This window comes from Molossus molossus, unplaced genomic scaffold, assembly GCF_014108415.1.
Source record: "Molossus molossus isolate mMolMol1 unplaced genomic scaffold, mMolMol1.p scaffold_m16_p_11, whole genome shotgun sequence".
NCBI classification, from domain to species: Eukaryota; Metazoa; Chordata; class Mammalia; order Chiroptera; family Molossidae; genus Molossus; species Molossus molossus.
The window spans coordinates 76,191,490-76,212,633 of record NW_023425346.1 but is presented as its reverse complement, the minus strand read 5'-3'; the positions used below and the strand labels follow the sequence as shown (position 1 = coordinate 76,212,633).

Sequence of the window (21,144 nt, the reverse complement as noted above, 5' to 3'; positions counted from 1 at the left end):
TGTGGTTGTGTTTTGTGGAAAAAAAGAGTTCTTTTGGAGATTCATACTGAAATATTTATGAAATAAATGATATATCTGGGATTTGCTTCAAAATATTTCTGGACGGGGCAAGTGATAGGAGTGTAGATGAAATAACATTGATCATGAGTGCATCGAGCCTGGATGTTAGATATGTGGTATTCTCTCTGTTTTTACCTGTGTTTGAAATCATCCATAAAAATTCTAAAATTCAACAGATAAGTACAAAGTTTGTGTTATGTGCAAGCCATGGTGCCCTGTGTTACATGAGACAGACACTCCACAAGTCCAGGGGCCTGTTGGCTTGTTCTCTGCAGTGAGCCCAGTGCCTGGGACACTGCACACAGTAGGTGCTCAGTACGCCCTGAGCTCGCCCGCACTCTGGCTCCCAAGGGGCTGCTCTGTTTTCTGTTCCCAGGGGCTGCGGCCCTGACGATGTGCTGCATGAGGGAGCAACAGAGCACGTGCTGTGGAGCTGAAGGAAGGTGGGGTGGCCCATTTATTCAGGGGTCAGCAAGGTGCTTCTGTGGAGTTTGTGAGAACTGACACTGTGGTGCCTGAGACCGAGAACATCCTCTGCATCCAAAACATTTCTAAGCAAAGCAAAGTCTCTCCTTTAATTTAACATGAATGATTTCTTTTAGGAGCCTGGCAGGGAGATGCTAGCACTTAGAGGAATAACTCAAAAGGTTGTGTGTGGAGGGGGGTGTCACAAAACCTTCTTAGAACATATCCCCATCTCCATCTCCTCTCTTTGAACCTGTTTCGTTGTGAGTCGAGCATGATATCACACCGAGAAATGTGCTTAATCAGTGCTCTCTGGTGAGGAACAAGAGTAGGTGGTGTCATAAGAAAGAAGAGAATCAGAATTGGGAAGTTATCAAAGGAAATGTCAGGAATTCAGGGTGCAAGATGGGTCCTGTGGGTATGTCTGAGTGATTAGATAACTCAGAGGCAGAGAAGTTCATGATTTTTAATGTTTGCATGCAGGTGTTGGTATAGTTGCCCCAGAATGAGAGCAAAATGGATTAAAAAATAAAAGCTAGTCACATCTTGACAGGAAGAAGGCTCTTTTGAGAAATCATCAATGTTGCATTACAAACACCATTCAGATACACCGAATGGGCCAGATGGTTGTGGAGTACCGAACATTGCCAGCTGCCCATTGCTACAGATGAAGTCTTTTCTGCTGACGTTCGTGTCACCCACCAGAACATTATAGTGTAGATTCTTTTGGTGCTGTTTAACATTTGTGTGTCATCATAATTAGAAACCATAAATATACATGATACCATGCAATAAGTAAAATCTCCCAGCTTTCATTCTGAAACGGGAGTAGGCCGTATTATTACCAGACAAGAGAGGATGTCTAACACTCATTTTCCATTCTTCGTAAATGCCACGCGGCTCTTGTTGGATGCTCTACATTGCTTTATGCTCTCCAAGCCTCATCCCTTCCAAACGCCTCATCCCTTCCAAACACATTTCGAGGGCTGATATGTATCTCTGAGCTCCAGGTTTTAAAGCATACCTGGACCAAACGTCAGGTGGATACAGTTCAGGGGAATCCAAACAGTTCTAAATGAAGCCAAGCTCTTCTATTTGACAACATACTGACAGTTCCTTGGAGGTCACAAAACAGGCAGGTGTACAATGTAGAAGGAGGTAGGTAAATGGAAGCAAATCAGCTTCTTTCAAAACAGACATTTTCTAGGAATGCATTTATTTTTGCTTTGAAAGAAAGTATATTCAGTGTCATTCACCTATTTATTTGTAGCTGCATCTATAAAAACCAACACCTGAGCATGTGTTTGCAGGGCAGGAGGCGGAGGGAGGGTAAAAACCCGCACAATTCACTTCATCGGTCACAAACACATAAAGGAACTGCCCAAGATCAAACCCTCCCCGGGCCGGGCACATTCGGCCTCACCCAGGAAGACCTCTTTAGAATACAGCATCTTTATTTCAGGCCACGGATCCCAGACAGCATGTTTCAAGGCTCCATAAATACAGGACTCGGATGCTTCCTGACAACCAACATTTCTGCTTTCTAATGTGTAAATAAATGAATACTCCCAGTGAGCAAATATCTGTGCACTGAGTTTGCAATCTTGTCTTTCAGAAATACCGACAGTACATGGCGGGACTGCTGGCTCCTCCTTATGGTGTTATGGAAACGGGTTCTAACAATGACAGTAAGTGAAAAATGTGAACATTTTGTATCTAAAAATATGTCGTGTTTTGTGTGTTTTCATGTGACAAAAAATATGTCCTACACCAGCTTGACAGATTAAGTTTCCAGACTCTTTTGTGGATAAACAGACCTGCCAGCCCACATGGGTTATTTTTTTAAAATTGTGAACATATTATTCAGTGGTTTTAGCTGATGCTCTGGTCCTAGTTGGAACTTCATCATTCTTAGAAAGTTTTCTTAGAATCTCTTCATGTTCGAGCAAAATCCAGTCGTTTCTGTGCTCTTTTCAAAATGGGGCTCATGGACTGTTTATCTCCGTCATTTCTGCACACCCGAGAGCCCCTCTTCTGGCTCATTTTGATGTTACTGATCAAGGAGAGAAGCAGTGAGTCATTATTCTTCTTAAATCACAGCCTCTCCAAACTCCGGGCCTTTTCTGGGAGACCTGTCCCTGTCTGCTCATAAAGGAAAGGAAGTTGTTCTTTGTGACACACTTTCCTAGTGTGTGCCCACTGGACTCAAAAAGATCCGTGTCCTGAATCTGTCCGTCTGTGTGTGTGAGTCGGAGCATCTGTTCGGGACTCGTTGCCACCCCTGGGAGACCCTCCTTGCCCTTCTAAGCCCCTCCTGGGCTCCGGCACACCCGCACGTGACAAGGTGCCAAGTACCGGCTCTTGGAGCCTGCGGGCCCTCCAGAGCCGGGAACACCCTTCGGATCCTCGTCCTCGCGCCTGAATCCCCATCTCCATCCCAGACTCACTCTCTACGGGCGGTTCTCCTGCCTGACCGAGACCTAAGCGAGCTTCTTCCCCCTTCTCTGCCTCACAGCTCCTGTGCAGCCTGTGCCCTTCGTCCGCTCTCCTGTCCTGGGGAGAAGGGCGGGTCTTGCTTCCCTTTCCTTTGCGCCCTGTTTTGATTTTTCTCTCCAGACCGACCTAGGCGTGGCCGGCGCGTGAGGAGTCCCAGAGCTGAAATCCCAGCTGTGATGTCTTCCAGCTGTGTGACCTCGAGCAAGGCACTTCGTCTCTCTGTGCCTCTGTTTCCTCACGGGATTATTGTGAGGATTAAATGAAGCGAAACGTGTCAAGTGTTTAGAAGGGTTCCAAGCATATAATTAGCACCCGAATGATGTTAGCTATTATTTCCTCATGACCGGTCACTCTTTAACCCCTCCAAGTTTGGCTCCTGCCCCATACTTCTTTTTTAAAAAAAATATGTTTTTTATTAATCTTAGAGAGAGAGAGGAAGGGAGACAGGGAGAGAGAAAGAAACATCTATGAGAGAGAAACATCAACATCGATTGGCTGCCTCCTGCATGCCCCCTACGGGGGATCAAGCCTGCAACCTGGGCATGTGCCCTGACCGGGAATCAAACTAGTGACCTCTTGTGCATGGGTCGACGCCCCGCCACTGAGCCACACGAGCCAGGGCTGCCCCATACTTCTTGACTCAAACCACTCTGCAGCTTCCAATGACCAATAATAACCACATTCAGTCATCACCACTCCCCATTCTCTGACTTGGAGCAAGACTATTGGCGCCAAGACTCTATTCAGGTTGCTTGCATGATCCTGGTTTCCCTGTATCTCTGTAGTCACTTGCGTGTTTGTCTCTTTTACACTTCTTCCTTTTATTCAGAGGTTTAAGTCTCACCCAGGAGTCCAGCCTTCGCTGTCTTCTCTATACTTTCCCCTGACCATTGCATCCTTTGTTGCAATTGATACCAGTACTTCCTGAACGAATACCTCTGATTCCTCCAAAGGGCAGCCTAGCTTTCCAAATGACTGCTGGTTCTCTCCATCCGGATGTCCTGCTGGCTTCTGAAACTCAAAATATCAGTAACAGAACACATCCTGATGCCCACAAAATCGATCCTTCCTCTGACAGTGCATTTTCATTCATAACTGTGCCACTGTCCTTCATGCACCAGGCTCTAACCCAATCATTCTGGAGCCTCCTCTCCCTTTACCTCCGCCCGCTGAGGTTGGTCGCCTGTGCGTCCCTTACTCCTTCCTTTGTCGTGTTCACATTCTTCCATTTGTGTTCCCTCCCAAGCCACCTGGCTGAGGGCCTCATCACCTTTGACCTGGGGGCAAAAATGACCTAGCTGGCTCGGAACTTCAGTGTCTCACCCTTGGTCTACCCTCCACCTACCTGACGTATGCAGAGCTTCTTAAGATTTACTTTCTGTTGGGAAAAGTTTCAAACATACAGAATGATACAGTTAACACCCATGTTTTTCATCACTTCAATTTAATTACTATTTTAATATTTAAATAGCATTTGTTAACTTAATGTGTGTTTTAAAATCAATATTTTGCCATTATTCTTTCTTTTAATCGTACTCATCCATTTCACACCAAATACTTCAATAGGTATTTTTGAAAATAAAAACATTTCCAAATATAACTGTAACACTCTTATCACACCTAATAACTGGTATGACTTTCCTTAATAACATTCTACCTAGTCCATAGTCAGATTCCCCAACCGAGTATCTTTATAGCTCCTTGCTCAAACTGGACCTCAATCAAGGACCCTCCCATTGAATCTTGTTATTATGTCTTAAATGTCTGTTAATTGTAAGCAGTTCCTTCCCTTCTTTATCCTGGTCATAATCACTCCATTGCTCAAAACCACTGAATAATGGTTCATCACTTGCGGTGGCAGGTGAATGCCAAGACTGCCAATGCCTTGGCCCAGCTCTCGAGTTCCTGCATGGCCCCAGATCACCTTGTCAGTATTGTTTCTCTACAGAGACCCTAACTGCTAGTCACTCAGTTATGGTGATTTATGCAACTGTGTATTTGCCTTATTAAACGTCCTAGAAAGTAAGCTCCCGTTGCACCCTGTATCTCCTCAATCAATCAGTTCCAGTCTTTTCAAACAGTTGTTAAATGAGTGGGTGGGTAGGTGGGTGGGTGGATAGATGCATGGATGGATGCATGGATGGATGGATGGATGATGGGTTCAGGACGAGTTTCAGAGTGCTGGCATTAGGCCACCCTTCCTGCTCTGACAGATCTCGGAAGTGACGCCAAGCCTGCCCATAAGTAGGCTCTGTTTATGTCCTGGTGCTATCCTAGTTTGGGAGCCAAAGTTTAATTAGGGACTGTTTCCAAGTAGTCTCTTTCCTCCTTATCTCTCCTGCATACTGCACTGCTGCCCATTAGGATGGGTGCTCAGTTATTTTCATGCCAATATTGTAAATAAGGGAAGGCCTGAATTAAACACAAAATGTTCTGTTTACTCAGAATTTGGAAGTACTATATTTTAACATTGCAAACCACCTCACACTGCCCTGGTGGTTTGAAACTAAGTGCAGGCCACATATGAAAACCAGCTGTGTTTCTGTCCCCTCCATAGAAGGCCACTTGTGCCACTGTCTTGAGGGCACTAAGCTCTGCTGGGGCTGTGGTCCTTCCAGTATGACCACCCTCACCACGTCTGTCCGAGCAGCAACCCCAAGGGAAGAGCTGAGGACCGGACCTGCCTGTAGTAGATGCTCATGAAATGTTTGTAAATGAATGAACAAAGAAGTGAATGGATGGATGTTTAGCTTTTTGCTCAGAAAGCTGAGCTCTCCCTGGGAACAGCCAATGCCCTGCTGAGCCTTGACTTGGGGGCCACAGGAGTTTGCTTTGCCCCAAATGGAAATTGTGTTCTGGTGGGTTCCATGTGCAGCCGGGCCCTAGGTTCAAACCCCTGGAACAGTGTGAGGTGGTCTGAAGTGTAAAACTACAAATGTGCCACTTACACGTGGTGTATCTGTCAACAGTTTTGATGTTCTGGTGCCCCAGAGCTGATTGTTCACTTGGTGTAAATGAGCCAAGGGTAAATGTTTACCTCTGAAAAAGTAGGGCATATGGTAGAAAAGCCAAGTCAGCATGAGATTTTGTTGTTCACTCTCAGCCCTGCTCCTGATTCACTGGTTTATTTGTTATGGATTTGATAGGTGCTGCTTTTTTTTTTCTAAGCAGCATTATGTAGTTTTGTTTGAAAACACCAAAATTTTACTTGGTTTGATTCAGCAAAGGATTTTAATTCAATTTTACAGGTTACTCTTACAATTCATGGTCTCTTTCTCTCCTTTTTCTCTTCTAGGGATTCCCGACAAGGAGAACGTGAGTAGCTACTCTCTGCCTAGCTTCTAAAAACTGTCAAAAGGTAAAAAATAATCATGGTAACCTCTCCAGCAAAGAGAGCTCTTTATCCCAAATCAACAGAGCAATAAATATTGTTCTAATCTTACTCTGGCATCTTTGGTGGGTCACTTTGAAGTATAAAGGGGAGAAGGTCGATCGCTGTGACATGGGCATCTCGCATCTTTGACCTTAAGTAGTCTGAAGAAAGGTTTTTCCAGGGGCAAACAGTCCAAGTGCTAAATGTTTTCCTTTTCCCTTGACGCATACATAGCAGTAGAACAAATCATTCGCTTAACAGCCTATAGAAAAGGTGTTGTTTTTCCTTAGTAGGAATACAAAATATGAAATTCAGGGTCAGATGTTGAATTTGCCTAATTCTCTCCAAGTACATTAAAGTCATTATTTCTCTTTGGAAACTGAAAATAATTAATTGTTATGGTTGTTCAGGGGAAACAGGTGAGAAAGTAGAAGGGTTAGGATAAGCCCTTCCTAAGGAGCGGCACCAAGCATGCATCCTCGGGGTGGTGGGGGCGCAGCGGCACCGGCTCTGCATGTAAGTAGGCATCGCGATGTTAATTCCGTGCGCTGGGATCTAAATGTAGACAACACGAAGGGTTACTGATGGAAGGATGTAGTCATCCACCTGAAGTGCTGCTCAGTGGCTCCCCACGGACCGTCTTGCCATTGTGTTCCCTGATTGCCGTACCCAAGTGGCAGTGTTACAGGACTGTCACCCTTTTCTTTCCCTGCTTTTGGTCCTGTCTGCAGGACACTGTCTTAATTAAATTAGATGATCTCTGTCTTCCTTCTCAGACTCTAGCTGTCTTCAGGTGCCTGTTTCCCTAAGCTTGGTTGTAAAGGGCGGGGCGGGGAGCCTGGCCCACCTCTACAAACCTGGGGTTCAAGACCCAGTGCCGTTACTTCAAATGTCACACCAAAATTCTGCTGGGGTTTTAGTCCCTCCCTGCGGGATCTTGGGCCATCTGCTTGACTTCCCCAAGCATCCCTGCCTCATCTTCAAAACGTGGCTATTAGTCTGTGGAAAACAGAGATACTACAATAGAGCTCAGTAAATGTTAGGACCATTATTATAATTATTATTTTCTCAAGGCTTCCATCATTTTCCAGCTATTTTTCCTTCTTTGAAAATGTCTTACCCTTTACAGAGCAACTGGTGGGTTTGGTTTTGTTTTCTTTATGGCTCTCCTTAAAAAACCTTTCTTCAGTGGGCCTTTCTATTGATTATTTGCTATTAAAAAAATATCTTTAGACACAGACACGCGTATTGTGATTCCCAGAGGGAGAAGGGTGAGGGGATGGAGAAGAGGGTGAAGGGGGGCTAAATGGGGATGGAAGACGACTTGACTTGGGGTGATGAACACAATACATTGTACAGATGATGGATTATAGAATCGTACACCTGAAACCTACATAATTTTATTAACCAATGTTACCCCAATAAATTCAACTTTTAAAAAATCTTTATTTGAGTAAAGCGGTAGGTAAACAGGTTCATGGAGAGTCTGAGACCATCGCCTTTAGAGCCGAAAGTAACATAGCGATCCTGCCACCGTTGGGACAGGGATGTCCCAGAGCATGATATAGCCCAAAATACACAGCCCGTTAGCCAAGCAAAGATGATAGAAGAGCCTGCTGCTTCCTCACCAAGGGACGATCAGTGATGTGGAGAGCTCAGAATGGCCTAACACCAGGGCGTCGAAAATGCTCTAAGCTTCCAAAGGAAGCTCGTTGCCCTTAGTCCCCTGGTGACCTTTAGTTTGGACCCTCCTGCGGTGGGACAGCAGGCACAGCCTTCTAGGCAGAAAGTCTACCAGCTGTCGTCATGTAGCTCATTTTGTGACCAAAGAGGAATTTGAAGTTTGCAGAACGTTAGATACAATGACTTGGGGCTGGCCCGGCGGCCTCCCCTCTATTGGTTGTGGTGTCTGCTTATTTGCCTTTGTTTGGGCCATTCTGGCGAAGGGAAAGGCACACGGTTCCTCTGTCTGCACTTAGAGTGGATGTAACGTCACCCTGTGCTCTCAGGAAACCTCTCGATGCCATCAGTCAGAGTAAAGCAGATGAGATGAAAGGCCTTCATGAGCAGAGTAGAAGCTCTAGAAAGATACAAAGAGGCCTCAGATCCTTAGAGTGGTGTTAATTGAAGTTTTGCCTTTAGAAGAGACAAGTTGTGTTGCAATGGTTTCTCTTAATCCAGTGCCTTCTTTAGCTGTGTGCTGCGCGATATTATATCCCCTTTATGTTTCTAAATAGAAATAATATGCCTGTGACTGAAATAAAAGCACTTAGGCTATTGTTTCAGTGTCCAAACAGAGTCTTTGTGGAAAGAATATATTCCCCTTTCCAGCTCCTACTCTTGATTTTGCTAATCACCATGTTTAACTTTTAATCAAATATGCAGACGTCAGTAAGTGGTATTTTTACCTGCCTTGCCAGCGATATTTTATTCCCAGACCCAGGTGTACCTTGCCTAAAAAGAACTCTCTTTTCATAAATTGCACTTTCGTAGAAACAAATGGGCTGGCAGTTAATCTGCTGGATTATTTTGTTTACTACTTATTGTAATTGATAGGGATTTTTAATGTTGGTACCACAGGATACTGGAACCTCTAAAATAACTGATGAAAATATTTTAAAAAATGGTCATTGAGCTAATAAAGCCAGTAGGCTGTTTTGGTAGGGATGTGATTGTTCGGGGCTGTTGGTTTTATGAAGAAATTCTTCTCTTTGATCTGTTTAAGTTGTATTTTTCTGTCTTCTCTATGTGCCACACCTGACTGACCACATTTAACATAGAAGCTAAAAAAAATAAATCACAGTTAAAGGAAACTTTTATAGTTGAATATAATGGCTGCCCTTTGAAAGACTGAGCTTGTCTATAATTTTTTGCTACTTATGTAGATTTTGTTTGCTGTGCTGTATCCTTTTGAGAGGCAACTGCTATGGAGTTTCGTAGTCTTAGACATTTCTAGTTTTCTTCCTAAGTGTGCAAGAAGCCAGAAAATAGGCGCAGGAGGAGATTACAAAATAATCCCTTTTCCTGACTTACAACATCTTGTTTCCAAAAAGGTCATGTGAAGTCTTTATTTTTTTAGGCAGTTATAGTATTGATAGTGTTGCTAGCAAGCTTCTTGCTAAGTCTGGAAGAGCCCTTTCCCAGAATAAAACGCTGTCAATGCGGAGGTCAAGGTTTCCGAAGCCCTGGAGAGCTGACGCTAGCTATTAATGATGAGCAAGCCTGCAGGTCTTCTAAAACTACTTGAAGGCCTCATTAAAGTTGTGTCAAACTTTTAAAATTCACGGGTTATATATGCGAAGAACAGTTTTCAGGAATTATTATAAAGACAAAAGGTTTGAAATGGCAAAGGATAAGGAAATAATCTATTCAGTTCATGAAAATTCTCATTAAGGAAAGGGTAATAGAGTAATAATAAGCAAATAACGACGAGGGTTAAAAGATTAGGAATTTTAGGAATGTTTAGGGACTATAATAACATTTATCTCTGTTGTTGCTCTTTTTCCAAGGTTAGAGGAAACAAATGAGGATATTTTCCATCACTTGAGTGGCAACATCTTATTTTACCATTATAGATTGGCTATGATTCTGGGCCAAATGAAGCAAAAGGAAGGTGTGTATCCTGATACAAACTTAAAAATGTAAAAAAGTTAGATGATCCCACAAAACCCTGTAAAACCTTTTAACGTCACCTTTAGAGCACCTACTGGAGCCAACCAACAGTTTTCTGCAAAACAATGTCTTTAACATCCTGATTTAAAACAGAACTGATATCGTCCCGAGCTTATCAGAGTCTCTTGGCTGGAGTTCACCGGGTTACCCAGCAGCCATTGCCCTGTTCCTGGGTGGACATGGTCACTAGTGCCGACACCACCCTGAAACAGCACGCATGTCACCGGCTGAGGGTGTAAAGCTCCACACAGGAGAGCAAACCAACCAAATGCTGCCGACTTAGAAAACACTGAGCCTGCTCGTTTTGGTTTTGAAGGACAGATAGCTTATCGCCCGGGCAAAGATTAGATGTAGGGTGTTGCTGGCCCTGCTCTGCACGGTGTCCAGTGTGTAAATACTCATTTCTTCGGCTGGCTGATTGGAATGCGTAGCTCAGGGAGCCAAGACTTACTCTGCCCAACCTCCTGGAGGACAGTGACAATGTCGAAGGTGCCACGGACAATTCAGCTCTCTGAAGACATGTTGTCTGGTGTTTGTGAGTTATGCTGTCCATGGGGCAGAATGCCCTTGCTGAATTGCTTTCTGTTCGTTACTCCATCTGTTCCTCTCCTCTGTTGTAAAAGCTGACTGTCCTGTGTCTCCCTCTCAATTCTGCAGCAGTGTATTGATTGAAGTAAAATGTGTAGTTGTCCTTCAGCTAAATAGTAAATAGCACATGCAGGTAACTCTCTAGAAACCTGATCTTGTGTTGTCCACTAGACCTAGTGTCCGTCACCTCTAAATGTCCTCAGCCACACTCACAGGACCTGCTTGCCGGGAGTTCGCTCGGCAAAGGGGCACAGGTCGGGGTGTATTGGGGTGGTGACTTGTTATCACATTTTAGAATTATATTTATAATATTGTGCATTGCATTTGATGATTGTTTTAATGTTCCAATTTTGGCTCCTCTACATTTAAAAAATTTCATTATGAGAGAACTTTCTAATGTAGCCTCCAGGCTGATGGTTTTTTGCGGGTTGTCACTGATGTTTTTCTAGGGGTTGCTTTGAATATATTCTCTCAGCCATTTCTATCATCAGAATTTCACTTGGCCAGATAGCACAGAGAGAAGCTGGATAGCACTTAATAGTTAACCATGATAATGATAAGAGAAATGAGATCCCCCAATCCCTCTAGCCAACAGCTTCTCCAGCTCTCACTTGAAAAACCAGGACAGCGTTGAAGCGAGCCTGCTCAGAATTAGCTTGCTGCTGAGAATTAGTCCCACTACCAGTGGGGACTGGTGCATAATCTCATGTTGATAATAACGTGCTCTACTGCTGATTCCAAAGTTATAGGAGAGTGAACTGTTGTCTTCCGAAATGTTTCATCTTGGGCTGCAGGTGATTATGCTCATCACCAGCGACTCTGGGCTGCTAGCATGCATCTCAGTGGATTGTGAGAATAAAACATACAGTATCATTTATGTTTGGTGAATTTGAATTTTTATTGTTCTTGTTTTGAGAAAGATAAACCAAATTATTTGCAAAATATGTCTTATGTTTAGGAGAGAAGATTACAGTGTTCTCAGATTGGATAAATTAATCTAGTGATTACATGTCATTTAGGATTTGGGTTCTTTTCTAATAACAATTCTGAGTCAGACAGGGTCCTCTGAGTCTATAAAGATTAAAATATTCTGTAGTCATTCTCTTTAGGTAAAGTTACAATAAAGAGAGATGACCGACGCATACACCTATGTGCACATACACATACATACATGTATCGACCTACATATGTTGAATTTTTTATATTTGTATATATATATTGGTATATATATATATATATATATATATATATATACATATATATATATATATATACACCAATATATATATATATATATATATAACTTTTTATTCTTAAATTTTTCAGGAAAGGAATTTGTAAAGCCACCTTTAGTAATATGATCAGGCATTCTTATTGCCAGTTTTTATGAATGCATAAGTTCTCTTTACTTCAACTTAGTTTTATTTTCTATTTTCCTTCAGTCAAAGAATGATTCAGAAATACCCATAGAACATGCATCTATTTGCTCGAAAACCTTTCATTTATCACGTGTGTTGATCCATCCCAGGCCCATGTGGGGCTACGGAAATAAAACATAGCACCTCCAGGGAGCTGCAGTCAGCAGATGGAGGCAGACATATGAACACAGAGGTACCGCAGACATGGACACAGAGGTACTGCAGACATGGGCAGAGAGTGGGGCACGAGGACGTGGCATTAGGAGCTCTTCAGGCTTGAGTTGAAGTCCGCTCTGCCACTTACTACCCATGTGAAGGTGGAAGTTAAGTAGCCTCCTTAGTCCTCTGTTTCCTCATCTCCAGGAGGATCGATGAGATGATGCATTGCCAAGTGCTTAGCCAGGCTGCAGTCCACAACGTGCTCTCAGGAGACACATGGGGGTCTGCGCATTAGACACGTGGGGTCTGTGCATTCTCCGGAGAAGGGGAGGGGCGCAAGCAGGCCTCGCAGAGGAGGAAACGCCAGTGTGCACTCCTGATGGAAAGTAGATGCTATCCAGGTGGAAAGGAAAGGAGCAGGGTTCCAGAACTTTCTCTCTCGAGGCTAATTTCATCAGATCTAAGTTGTTCATTATTTTGGACGCTCTACTTTCTAGGATCCCTTTCAAAGGCATCAAAATCTATCTTCCAGGTTTCAGGCCTTTCCAGGTCTCAAAAAAACACCGTATTCCCGCCCTTACAACTTGGTCTGTGTTTAATGTAGATGGGGAATTAGTTTGAAGTTGCCCCTATTTGTACCTCACAATACTGTGTCTTCTTTTTTAAGAATGACAGATCTAGATGGCTGATGCCTTAGAAGCCCATTGTTCCCTCTGAACCCAGCTCCTTTTCTGCTGTATTGCCCGTCAGTGCGCCCTCATTGCTGTTCACGTTTGTGTTCTTTCCCTTCTCGCGAACGAATCACTCAGCAAAGCTTTCTATTTAATCTCGCCCTCTTTTACCTTTCCCATTTGTCAAGGTCATTTTAAATTTCATTCCAGTTCTTCCAAGCGCCAGCCACCTCCACCCAGTTGCATATCATGGTCAGATTTAATAAGAATGCTTTTGATTCTATATTCAAGGCATTAACCAGCATGTTAAATCTAGCAACATTCAGCAGATGGCATAACCTTGTGGAATTTAATTTGTTTGTACTAATTTATTTGTATACATGATAGAATTACCCTGTCCAGATAGAAAAAAAAAAAAATCTTAGGAAAATATACCATCACAATACTGGATAAAAAAACAGTACTAAGTCATTAAATCCACTTCTGTCATGCTTTTCACTCACTTGTAATTTGAAGGAAAAAGAAGACAATAATTTTCTTCCTATCTCAGGAGACATTAGTATGACTGAATTCAATATTCATTCATTTTTATAGTCTATGTTCCCAGAAATGCATTAGTTTTTGTCCCTGGCACGTAATAGCCAGTGACATCATACAAGTCACTTACCTCCACGAGTTTCAGATCCTCATCGATAAGATGGTGATCCCCAAACTACCACAATGAAAGGATTGTTGGGGATCAATTAAGGTAAAGCTTGGAGAAAATTCCCAAATGTGACCCTGCTCTCAGAGAAAAGCACACACTGTATTAAGTTCCTTGGAGTTTAATTCTAAATAAGATCGCACCCTTATCTGCTGCCTCAGCCCACAGACAGCTTTCTGGCCTGAGGGATCACTGAGGTTGGCCAGTGGATTCTGGCTTATATGGAGATTGGGTCTGGGGAGCTTTAAAAAGTTGCTCTTGTATCCTGTTGGGACTGGGTCCAGTTCTAAGTTCTGGGAAGAACCTAGGATGCCAAATGAAAAGTCATTCATCTTGGTGTCCATACAATTTGGCTCAGTCAGAAGAATAAAAAATTCCCCTTCACACCAAGCACTCACTTGGTGCTGTAATTTGATAACCCAACCCCAAACAAAGTGAGGAAACCACACCCAAAGTTCACTCCAAGGATGGACCAGGAGAGAGTCAGCAGGAACATGAAGATAAGCTGGAGAAGGTGCCTGGATTGTTTGGGGCTCAGCAGAGAATCATGGATGTTATCACAGCAGTCGCCCCTGGACCTTCTAGTTTTAGGGTATGTGAGTTTTTTTTTTAATATTATGTTTAACGAATCCTCTTAAAGTGTTCAAGCATTGCAGTATACCACTGTCTAGCAAAGGAATTTGTAACATAAATACAAAAGTGGCTCTGTCATTCGACAACGTATTCTTTTAAATGGCTGAAGCAGGTAATGGTCCCTCCCCCACCGACCCCCTCTTCCCCAGCCTCTTACTCCCCCAACTTCATATTTATTTATATGTATTTTCTTCCTCACTTCTGTCTGGTATATTCAAAAAACACTTGGCTCCCTCTGGTGGCCATTCCAATATTTCCACATGCCTAATCTTAAAGCTGAAGTTTTAGTTATGAGACAAAATTTTTGGATAACAGTGGAAGTATTAGTAGTAAATGTTATTTTCCTTCGTAAGATGTCTGGTATGTGGGCACCTCCAAAATGGATAAAATAGTCATTCATTCATTCAGTCATATATCTTACAGTCTAATATGCTGTTGATATTTGGCTTTCCGAAATGAAGGCATATTTAGTCTGTAAGTCCATAGAAAGATATTTAATTCCAATTCTCTATGTCAAACAAATTTTCTCAAGTGGTGATTCTATTAATAAGAAAGTTTTTATAGAATGCTTCCAGTGTATTAAACCAGAGTTAGGCATTTGGGAAACAATTTGTTACTTAGCATTTAAAAAATATATGAATACACTCTTTTTTTAATGGTTGGCAATGTTATATTATTTCTTTTTTCTTCTTTAAATAAAATCATACTCACATTCTACTTTCCTCAGAAAATTTTATCCTATTAAATGAATATTTTCTAGGCCAGATTACTTTTTAATTGTGTCAATGTATTAGTTAATGTACAGATTCAACTATAATAACATAGACACAAATATAAAAGTCTCTTAAATGAAATAGAGGATAATTCTCCTTTATGTTAACTGTGCAAATGTGAGCTGTCTAGGGTTAATATGGCACCCCATGTTGTAATGTATTTTTATGATTCAAAGTCTCGTCTTGATTACCTTATTCTCATACTTTCATGTATCAAAAATAAGTATATAAATTTAAATCTTAGCATTAAAAAATTTCTTATGACTATAAATATATATCCTTCTGGAATGAGTTATAACAGTAGTAGTACACAGTTGTCAAAACAAAATAAATATTTTATAAGTTTTTATAAATAATTATTAAATATTAAAGTAAATTATTATTGAAAATGCATTATTGAGTGACTTGGGTGCTCTTTAAAAATGAATTTGTGATCTATATGCAACAGGGGTTTAATGTGAGTTCTACTCCCCTTCTTGGTTTTTAGATAAGTAAACACTGGGAAAGCCTGTTCACGTAAGTAAGCAAATGGGGATGGAAATAGTTTTAAACAGCAAGGTCACCAAATTCATTGACTCCTAGGCAGCTAGAGTGGTACCTCATGGAGAGACAGAGAAGATGTGGAGATGACAGGAAGAGTTGCATTCTGGGTGGATTTTGAAAATGGGTTTTCTGGTGGATTCTATGTGAGGAGAGGGAGAAAGAAGGGAGTCCAGACATCAGGGACCCGACCACATGGAGGGTGCAGTTGTCAGCTGCTACAAAGGGGAAAGCTGAGGAGAAAGGGAATTTGGAGACCTAATCTGAAGGTCGATGGACTAGAATGAGGTGCGATTAAGACTTTTGTTCTCTATGTCCTCGGTCCTGTCAATAGTTAATGATGATAAACTTTAGTGAGAGTGATAATGAGGTTTGACATTGGGAATTTACACTGAGTAGCATGTGCCTGGGGCATGAATGAAATTAGAATGTGTCTGAAAGAAATAAAAATAACGAGACAAAAATCAGCAAGAATTTTATTAGGTTTGCCACTTCCCTCTGTTATATTTTGTAGATTTTAAGAGAATTTATGTTTGTAAGTAACTGCCGATGTCACCTTTTGAATTAATAAAAGATTGATGCATGGAATATTTCAAGTACAAATAGCAAATAAATCAAGCTAACAAAGTATAGCTTAATACACATCCTCGGGGACCTAATTTAATGAATAGACAGAGGGGTATTATTTGTAACTTAGTCCACAAATTATTGCTATATGAACTGGTGATTTTAAAGGTGATGGCCTGCTGGAAACAATTTGTTTTCTTAATTAGTTTAGTCATTCTCTTTATAGTTTCTTATACTACTAAATGGGGTAATAACCCCTTTTTCTTAAATAAATTAATTTTTCTATCCTAGCCACAAATTTCCAATTAATAAAGTTTGAAGGAGTGAAGTACTTTCATAATAAGAGGGAAAATGATCATATATTATTTAATCCTTTTTAAATTAACTAACGTTTATTAAGTGCCTATTATATGCTAGGCAGGCACATACTTTGGCTCTAGAGCTACCAAGTCCAATAAAACGAATCCTTGACTTCAAAGAGCAAACAGCCTCATAGCCTGAACAGTCTAGGAGGGAGATAGGCAAGTGGATAGTTACATCAGAATCTGGTCCTGGGAGAGATCAGAGTGAAGTGCTGAAATACCGCATACACTGCAAGAACCACATCACTTGAAGCCAAAGGATTTCTGAAAAAAGAATGTTTCATTACTCACACACACCCGAGCATTCCCCCTCTTCACGAGAAAGCAGAGTTACTGAGTGAGTTACTGCCTAACTTCACACTACGTAGGTTACAGGTGGCAGAAACCCACATCAAGCCACCTCGGAAATAAACAAGAGTAAGTTGCCATGTTCCCTTCAAGACTGGCTCCTTTGTGCTCTCTCCATCACTTTTCTAGCCCAATGATGATGGAGGGTCTGAAAACCAAGCGTGATGGAGAGTTGTTAAAGGAATTAAGGATTTTAGCCTGGGGTGGGGGGTGGAGAAAGACTTAGGGAAGTCTCACAGTTTGGAGGACAGAATAAAAATAAAAAATAATAATAATAAAATAAACAAGAGTAAGTCGGGGTCTCACAACCCCGTCCGCGGTTAGAACAGGTGTGGAGCTGGCCTCCAGCTCACAGAAGCCAAGCGTTCTACTTATTTCTCCCCCAGCCTGGAAGCATAGCACCAACAGTTTCTAGTTCTCCCATGGCAGCTACAGTTAGAAAACCTTGAGGAAGGACAATCTAGTGTAGGTCATGTGGCCCCTTCACCCCAACCCTGAGCCAGCGTGGGCTCAGCCCTAAAGATGGAGAGAAGGTCTGTGCCCAGAAAAATGGGGACCAGGAAATAGTAGCTGTTTACTACTCTGCCCCAGTGAGGTGCCTTCAGCTGACTACCAAAAAAATCAGTTCCCTTCCTTTGGTGTACTCAGATAACATCACAATGCAATTAATATCTCATTTCGGGGTAGTCTTTATCCATTGTTTATAAAGAAGCAGGACAGAAGCACTTATGAGAGTAACGTTGACATCTCATTTTGTAGTAGCTTTGATTGCAATAAGCATTGTGCTTTAGAAATTCCATGCATTCTTTTCAATCAGAATTAGAATTTTTTTCACTCTCTTCTTAACATGTATGATGTGGAAATTATACATGTCATATTTTTGATCTTGTTAACTATTTTGAGATACGTAGATGAGAATTTTAAGCCAGTAGATGACATAAGCAATTCTATTTGTTCTAGATATAGGCTTTTTTTTTCTTTTAATCTTCACCCGAGGATATTTTTCCATTTATCTTCGGGGTTGGAGGGGAGAGAAAGAAAGAGAAACATTGATGTGAGAGAGACACATTGATTGGTTGCCTCTTGTATGACCCTGGGACAGGGGCAGGGAACCGAACTGTAACCGAGGTACATGCCTTTGACCGGAATCAAACCCACAACTCTGGTCTGCAGGTCGATGATCTAACCACTGAGCCAAACAGGCTAGGGCAGGGATTCTTCTTTTTTATCTGTCTGATTTTAAATCTGTAAAGTCTATGAGCCAAATTTACATTCAGATCAGTCATTGAAGCTTACGTTATGTGCCTAAAAGGAAATGTTTATGCCAAGAGTCTAAAATGAAGTCTAGCAAGACAGTGGATTTTTTTTCTTATCTTTATTGTTGAATGTATTACAGATATTCCTCTTTTTCCCCTATTGACCCCCTTCTCCCCACTCCCGCCCCCCTCCTGCCTTTCCCCACACTGTTGTCTGTGTCCATTGGTTATGCATATATGCATATACGTTTTTTTGGTTTATTTCTTCCTACCCCCAACCCTCCTTCCCTTTGAGGTTTGTCAATCTAACAACCAGTTTGTACTTCTTAATCCCTTCACCTTTTTCACCCATTCTCCCAACCCCCCTCCCATCTGGCAACCAACAAAATGTTCTCTATATCTATGAGAATGTTTCTGTTCTGCTTGTTCATTTTGTTTGTAGATAGATATGTATTTATTGCCATTTTGTTTGTTCATATTTTTTATCTCTTTCTTTAAGAAGACCCTTCAACATTTCATATAATAACAGTTTGGTGGTGATGAACTCCTTTAGCTTTTTCTTGTCTGGGAAACTCTTTATATGTCCATCGATTCTAAATGGTAACTTTGCAGGATAGAGTAATCTTGGTTGTAGGCTCTTGCTTTTCATCACGCTGAATATTTCTTGCCACTCTCTTCTGGCCTGCAAAGTTTCTTTTGAGAAATCAGCTGACAGTCTTATGGAAACCCCCTTGTAGGTAACTGACTGCTTTTCTCTTGCTGCTTTTAAGATTCTCTATTTGTCTTGAACCTTTTGCATTTTGATTATGATGTGTCTTGGTGTGGGTCCCTTGCGGTTCATCTTATTTGGGACTCTCTGTGCTTCTTGGACTTGTATGTCTGTTTTCTTCACCAAGTTAGGAAAGTTTTCTGTCATAATTGTTTCAAATAGGTTTTCAATTTCTTATTCTCTCTCTTCTCCTTCTGGCACTTCCATGATGGTACTTTTGAAGTTGTCCCAGAGGCTCCTTACACTATCCTCATTTTTTTTTATTATTCTTTTTTCTTTTTGCCTCCTTATATTCCAAATCGATGGTTTGCTTCTTGGCTTTACCTACTCTACTATTGAATCTCTGTGAATTATCCTTTATTTCAGTTAGTATCTCCTTCATTTCTGCCTGGTCCTTTTTTATGCTCTTGAGGCCCTCATTAAGATCATTGAAGTTCTCACTAAGTTCATTGAGCATCCTTATGAGTAGTGTTTTGAACTCTGCATCTGTTAGATTGCTTACTCCATTATGTTTAGTTCTTTTCCTGAAGTTTTATTCTGTTCTTTCATTTGGGACATGTTTCTTTATCTCCTCATTTTGGCTGCCTCCCTGTGTTTGTTTCTATGTATTAGATAAAGTTGCTATGTCTCCTGGGCTTCGTAGGGTGGTGTATTATGGTAGGTGTCCTGTAGCGTCCAGTGGCACAGCTTCCCTGACCACCCTAGCTGGGCCCTTGAGGTGTACCCCTCGTGTGGACTTTACACCCTTCTATTATAGTTTAGTCCTGATTGCTGTTGGCACATTAATGAGAGGGTTGTACTCAGGCTGATCAGCTTCAAGGACTGGCTGTGCCAACTATCCACTGACCTCTGACTACCTTGGATGATCAGTTGTGCAGGGGCCTACCACATAGAGCAAGACTTACTTCAACAGGGCTGTGGTACCCACTGAGTCCATTCCTTAAGTGTGTCACTTGTGGAGGTGGTTGGGTGGTGGTGCTTCGCAGTGTCCTGAAGCTGTCCACTGGGTGTGCTGTCTCTGGGGCAAGGTCAGCCACTCTGCCTGTGTTCTACCCAGGGCCACCAGGCATAAGCTACAAAGCTGTCTGCAGATGGCTGCTTCTTGTGCTGGGCTTGGAGGTATCCAGGCAAAGCCAGCTTGTGAACCAAGGCTGGCTGTTCTAGTGCCAGGCCTGGGGCCACCTAACAAGAAGTTTGAGGCTCGCTGAGACCAGATGCTGCTTGTTTGAGAGAATTTAGGAAAATCTGAAGGCGGATCCAAGACAGGCTAATCCTATGGTAAAGCAACTGCTAACAGCTTGCGTGGGCCTGAAAGTTGGGTGGGGCGGGGCCTCAGGGAGTCACCAGGGTGGGGCAACCAGTGTGAGCCAGGTTGCTGGAGTCCCAGATATGGTGGCCAGTCTGCAGGCCTCATGGGGGAAGGGCTCACCAAAGGAACAAAGACCTCTGACAGCACATCTATCCAGGAGAAAGCTGCCTCTCCAGCCCTCGCCCCGGTGCCAAACAGCTCAGTTCTTCCCTGTATGTCTCTGGTGCCTTTCGAGCTGCCTCCCCCATGCTGGAGCCTGGAGGGTACGAGTTCAAGTAAGTTCGTGTGTGGGCCCTTTAAGAGGAGCTGCCTGGGGCTCCAGCAGCCACAGCCTCCCTGAGCCTCAGTTCCCGCTGGTCTTTACAGCCAGACGTGATGGGGATTCTCTTCCTGGCACAGGAACCCTGAGCTGAGCACCTGGTATGGGACGGGGACCCCTCACTCCTCAGGGAGGACCTTCCCAGCTGAGGTGTCCTCCTGATTTTTATCCGCCACACGTGGGTTTGGGATCAGCCTGTCCAAGCCTCCGCCCCTCCTACCAGTCTCAATGTGGTCTCTTTAATTTCCTAGTTGTAGGACTTCCATTCAGCTCGATTTCAGGTGATTCTGAATGATGGTTGTTCTGTAGTTTAGTTGTAATTTTGATTTGGTTGTGGGAGGAGACAATACCATGTTTACCTACCTGCCATCTTGACTGGAAGTCAAGACAGTAGATTTTCAAAACAAGGGTTATCTTTTCCTGGTCATAAATATACTAGAGCTTATATTGAATATTTGGAAACATAAAACTATTTTAAACATCTTCCATAAATGTCACCACCCAGAGCTCTATGTATTTATATGATTAATATATCGAAATAAAATTTAGTTTATACTATACACACACACACACACACACACACACACGTATAATTTCATAGCCTACATTTTTCAATTAAGATTTAAAGGGCTATTTTATTATTTAATATTATCTCAACCATTT

General features: G+C 42.2%; 1 protein-coding gene across 4 annotated transcripts in view; it reads left to right on the top strand.

Moving 5' to 3' along the window:
- RAPGEF4 (Rap guanine nucleotide exchange factor 4) overlaps positions 1–21,144 on the top strand; it is a 282,253-nt gene that overhangs the window by 153,250 nt on the left and 107,859 nt on the right. For all 4 annotated transcript variants that reach the window (XM_036254269.1, XM_036254271.1, XM_036254270.1 and 1 more), the window contains 2 exons: positions 2,141–2,213; positions 6,317–6,336. In XM_036254269.1, the coding sequence (XP_036110162.1) occupies positions 2,141–2,213; positions 6,317–6,336 (93 nt within the window). The remainder of the gene's footprint in view (positions 1–2,140; positions 2,214–6,316; positions 6,337–21,144) is intronic.